This window comes from Glycine soja, chromosome 14 (genome assembly GCF_004193775.1).
Source record: "Glycine soja cultivar W05 chromosome 14, ASM419377v2, whole genome shotgun sequence".
In the NCBI taxonomy this organism is placed as follows: Eukaryota; Viridiplantae; Streptophyta; class Magnoliopsida; order Fabales; family Fabaceae; genus Glycine; species Glycine soja.
The window spans coordinates 42951379-42957378 of record NC_041015.1 but is presented as its reverse complement, the minus strand read 5'-3'; the positions used below and the strand labels follow the sequence as shown (position 1 = coordinate 42957378).

Genomic DNA, 6000 nt, shown 5'->3' with positions numbered 1-6000 from the left:
ATGCTAACATCGGCTTCTAGAAAACCGATGCTGCTAACTACAAATGTTGCACACTCTCTCTCGTTTATTAAGATAAAATGACTTTGATTCATTTGATAAACACTCTCGCTGCTCCGCTTCGTTCTTTTTCTCCTCCGTCGTTTTTCCGCAATGACATTCTTCTCTTCATTCTTCTGCTACCCCGAAACCAATGCTTTTTTCAAACCCTAAGTTCCTTGTTTCCTCCTCCTTCTTCACCCCAAACCCTCCAAAAACCCCTCAGAGGTGCGTCTTCACGGCCTTGCCAATCCCCTCCAAAAACCCAAACTTTAGGTCCCAATTTTGGAACTTGGGCCTCACCTTCAAGCTCTCTACGCCCCAAACACCTTCGATGACGGCGAGAGGCACGGAGGGCAACGTGATGGGGCTGTTGCTGAGGGAGAGGATTGTGTTCCTCGGAAGCAGCATCGACGACTTTGTGGCTAATGCTATCATGAGCCAGTTGCTATTGTTGGATGCCCAAGACCCCACTAAGGATATCAGGCTCTTTATTAATTCCACTAGTGGCTCTCTCAAGTTAGACGAGGTTTTTGACTTGTTGTGTTGTTTGAGTTCCTTTTTTTGAAATGGTATATCAAATGTATATGATAAAGGGAGTGAATTGGGCATAGAAGAGTAAAGGGTAAGTGGTAACCAAATATTTAATTGATTATACTACTACTTGAAGCTTGCTTTGAATGAAGTGACATAAAACATCAACAGGTTCATTCAATTGAACAAGGAAGAGTTCTATGGTTAATTTGGGATGGTCTTTATTTATGCTTCTTATGGATTTCTGATAGTGTTTTGGTATATCTAAAACCCTTCATTGGGTCGTTGACAGTGAAAGTCCTTTTGTTTTCATGCCTGTAGTTTATACTATTCAATATTTATACAATTCGATGGTTTTCAAATGTTGATGATATTATTCCTCTCATTTTAGTTGGGGCATTGCAAGGTCTTTCCTGGTTTCTACTGAAGTGCTTTTCTTAGTGGTAGCTTTTGCATTTTGAGTTTGCCGTTTTAGGAGGAGATATTGTCCCCTGAATAAGAACTTTTAGTCTACAAATGAAAAAAAAAAAAGTCCTTAATGAATTTTTAGGAGAAGTTTCATATAGATCCATAGTTTTAGAAAGGAAATTTCCTACCGACAGGCCAAATAGAATTTGAGTTAAATTACATTTAAGATAATGGGAAATACTATGAAGGACACTTGTTTTGTTTTTCTCTTCTAATCATTAGTTTGGCATCCTAATAAACTAAAGTTCATAAAAGAAATTGAAAATTTCCAACACCCACTAACCCTCACCGGCTTTGTCCTTTGCACTCCAGAAGATATGGCCCTTCGCCGTGAAAAAGGGCTATGTTATAACTGCAATGAAAAATGGAACCCCTCACACAAATGTCAGGGACACATTCTATTACTCATTGTAGAACCAAATGATCTCGAGCCCACCCTTGACCCCCCCCCCCCCATCACTAGACCCACCAGATCCCACCTTTGACACTCAACCACTTCAAAACCTTCCACATATTAGCCTTAATGCCCTCTCTGGTCTGTCCACACCTGCAACCTTTTGTGTCCATGGTTTTATTCATCAAACTTGACTCACTGTCCTCATTGATAATGGGAGTACCCATAGCTTCGTACAACCTCAAATTGCCAAATTTCTGAGCCTACCCACAACGGACATTTCACCCCCTCAAAGTTATGGTTGGCAACAACTCTATCCTCAAATGTTGACAACGTTGCCCTTCTCCTATAGAGCCACACCTTTATGGTGAACCTTCACATTCTACCCATCAGTGGCGCAAATGTGGTATTAGGTGTAGACTAGTTAAAGGAATTGGGCTCAATAGTCACTAACTACACCTCCCTTTCCATGAAGTTTACCCATATGGGCCGCCTAATGGAGTTGTGCGCTGACGTTGTGTTTGGGCCTCTCAATGCTTCGACAAAACAAATCAGAAAGATGATCCACAATGGATCCACCTCCTCCTTTTTCCATCTGGCCCTCCAACCCACCACCACTCCAAACCCGTGCTAGGAACCACCCCACCCCATACCCGAAATCCAACAGCTCATTACCAAATTTGCCCCCATCTTTCTCACCCCACAGACCTTCCTCCACCTTACCATATAATGCATTGTATACCTCTCATCCCTTCCGCAAGTCCCATCAATTTTCACCCATATTAATACCCTTACTTTTAGAAATCCAAAATTGAGAAGTAGGTACCATAATTGCTCCAATCAGGTTTGATTCATGTCATCCATAGCCCCTTCTCCTCTCCGATACTATTACTAAAGAAGAAGGACAGTTGCTGGCGGATGTGTGTCGATTATTGAGCACTCAACGCCATTACAATTCGCGATCGTTTCCAATGTCAACTATAGACGAGTTATTGGAAGACCTTGGCAAGGCTTCCTGGTTCACCAAGTTGGACCTTCGTCAAGGTTTCCATCAAATTCTGATGGTTGAAGAAGACATTTCCAAAACGGGCTTCCGAACAAATCATGAGCACTACGAATACCATGTTATGCCTTTTGGATTGTGTAATGCCCCTTCTACTTTTCAAGCTACTATGAATGCTCGCCTTTAGCCATTCCTTCGTCGTTTTGGGGTCGTGTTCTTCGATGATATACTTGTCTACAACGAGTCTTTATCGGAACACCTCAAACACTTAGACAGGCTATTACAAACATTGTTGCAGGGTAAGTTCTATCTGAAGCACTCTAAATGTCTATTTGCCCAACACCAACTGGAATATCTGAGTCACATTATTTCCGACAAAGAGATTGAACCATGCCCATCAAAAATCACAACTATGATACATTGGCCGCCACCTGCTTCCCAAAAATACCTTCGTGCCTTCTTGGGTCTCACAGGCTTTTACAGATGCTTTATTAAATGATACGCGACCACGACGGAGTAGCATTGTTGTAGGGACACGACATAGGTGTGGTGGCGAGCCATGGTATTGGGAACAATCGTGAAAGGATTGTCTGGTAACATTTCTTTGTTTCATATTATCTGATTTGCTAAATGAATGAATGGTTTAGTGTGTTTTGATATATATATATATATATATATATATATATATATATATATATATATATATATATATATATAGAGAGAGAGAGAGAGAGAGAGAGAGAGAGAGAGAGAGAGAGAGAGAGAGAGAGAGAGAGAGAGAGAGAGAGAGAGAGAGAGAGAGAGAGAGAGAGAGAGAGAGAGAGAGAGAGAGAGAGAGAGAGAGAGAGGTTAAGTGAAGTTGAAAGGTCAACTTTATCCAATTGGTTTTGAAGGGTAAAAAGGTCTACTAAAAGTGGAGACACAAAACAGTAATCCAATTGGATATCCGCTTTATCTATTGGTATAAATATATGTTCGGATATAATTTGGTACACATCTTTACTTTAAAAGTTCAAATAATGTGCATATCGATATCCAATCAGGATGGATATTCCTCGTTCATGGTTCGAAGCAATACCCATAAGTATGGGATTATTTTTCATGTTTTTACTCTTGACTTTTTTTTTTTAGTGTATGACATGAGAGGTTGAATATGAATAGTGATATTTATATACAGTTTTATAACAACATTTCATTAATATTTATTATTTTTTCATTTTATATATCATTATATTATTTATCATATACTTACATTTCTTTCTCTCTTCTCTTCTCTCTATCACTCTCTAGGAGTCATATAACACTGAAGTGTCTATTGATTTTGTCCATTTAAAAAATATATACTTGTAATTTTAATGAATTATATATTCTAGTATACATATTTTTATAATTTAAATGTTTTCCCTTCATTTATTCACTCATCTTATTTTATGTTTTCATTATTTTTCTTCTTATCGGAAAAAATTCCAGTATAAAATAAATTTCCTTTCTAAAATAAAACTTTTAATAATAGCATTCTATCACTTTGTTTGGACAAAATTCTTAATAAGTATTTAATATGGGGAAAAGATAAAAAAAAAACCTTTTTTATAAGTTAAAATTAACTCATACACTTTAAATTAAATTAATTTTTTTCCCAAAAAGTTTAGATATATAAGGTGATATTAACTTTAAGTGACAAATTTAAAACATTTTATCTTTTTATTTTTTTTCTATACAAGTACTTCTTAAAAAAAATTAAATGGAGCCTAAATTAATTTGAGAAATTATGAGAAACAATTAATTTACATTTTAGAATTATAAATAATTATTTTGACATAATGTATTATTTGATATTTTATTTATGCGATTCTAAAGACCAAACTGATAATTATTGTGCATGACTAAAATGACTATTGTTTGTGGGTTTTAGGAACTAAAATAAAAAATTATAACCGTACCCATAATTTTAGGAAATAATTTAGTGAATTATTCCAACTTTACACGTGTACAACATATAGGACATGCTTCTGCGTAGATTTATCTTTTTTCGTGAACAAATTAATTACATGTTTGTTTGTTTCTGTGTGTCCCTGTAAGTTGGTGGCATCATTGAAATGTATGTAAACTCAGTGATAACTACCCCATGTCACGGGGGGATCTTGCCCATCAACTCATGGACCACGGCAAGTCTACGCGTATTCCAGGGACATTTGGTGTTTTCCATTCCTGTTCCCTTCAGGAACAAAGACATTATTAATTAGCACACATTTAACATAAGGGGACCAATGGAATGAATTTTCTGCCACAAAGATTTTCACAAGATAAGATAATTCGAGTATTTTTAGCATGAAATGGATAAAATTTTTAAAATTTGTGAAAATCTATTCAGAAAAAATTAATTAACATAAAATTTTGACCCAATAAGGCTAACACGAACAAAGAAAAATATATTTGCTGAATAAGTATTTATCTCGGTTATAAGTAGCTATTTTTTCCAATTGTTGGGATCAAATAGGATCTAACCGTTTGAACTCGTAAACTCTGTTGTTGGTACTTCTGATACCGGTTTTAATATATATATATATATATATATATATATATATATATATATATATATATATATATATATATATATATATATATTCCTTTTGCCGATAGAAAAAAGTAATAACCATATAATAATAATTATCATTATTATTATTGTAAAAAGTATAAAATAATGTTTGTTCTCTCTTTCAAGTGACTGGCATTGAATAAAACCCCAAATTTGGACTGGTATGTAATTGCCTAATTGGTAGACAATGACTTGAAGAAATTTACTATAATTAGGCGTATGATACCTTCTCCTATCATTGTCTAAGATATTTAAGAAATTCAAGTATTGTTGACAGAATTTTCGCCACTAATGACAATGTTCGTCACGAATATTGATGTTATTAAAATCTCGGTGACAAATTTTTAAAAATTACATATAAATAGTTGTCCCTATTGTTAAGTTTTTTTTTTCTGTAAATAAATAGTACTTTAAATATATGATTATGGGTTTTGGAACTGATTTTTAATTTATTAAATGAGAAACAAAATAGACGCAATTTATTAAGCTTTTTATGGATCTTAATTAGTGTTTACAGTCCAATAAGCCATAAGCCCATAAGGCAATAGAAATGCTTCAGCTTGGTGATCAGAGGATTGGATCGAGGGGTCCTTGTCAAGCTCTCATGTTGTGGTTCCATCATTTTTAGTTAAGATAGGGAATGAGTTATCTCTGCTTGTATTTGATTGAATACTATTAGGGAAAATGATTTCCCAACCCTTTTTTATGTATTTTGTGTTTAATTTTATGATTGGATCAATTGTAGAGTTGTCTTAATGCATGTTTGCCCTTGTATGTTCTTCGAAATTGAATTATACAAATTGATGGTTTGACTGAGTTAAATTTATGCTTGTAATGTACGTATGTTATTATTCATATTGATTGGAGTAGTTAGGAATTAGTTTTGATAACCTTGAAGGTTATGACACCTAGTGTGAAAATTCTAGTATTGATTGATGTTGATTCATGAGTTAGGACATACTATGAAAG

At 34.9% G+C, this 6000-nt stretch overlaps 1 protein-coding gene across 1 annotated transcript; it reads left to right on the top strand.

Annotated features, from left to right (window-relative positions):
* Nucleotides 1–370: 370 nt before the first annotated feature.
* Nucleotides 371–2622, top strand: LOC114384082 (ATP-dependent Clp protease proteolytic subunit-like). Its single transcript, XM_028343757.1, has 2 exons — nt 371–565; nt 2299–2622. Exons 1-2 carry the CDS (start codon nt 371–373, stop codon nt 2620–2622), a joined length of 519 nt encoding a protein of 172 aa, XP_028199558.1.
* The last annotated feature ends 3378 nt before the right edge of the window (nt 2623–6000 follow it).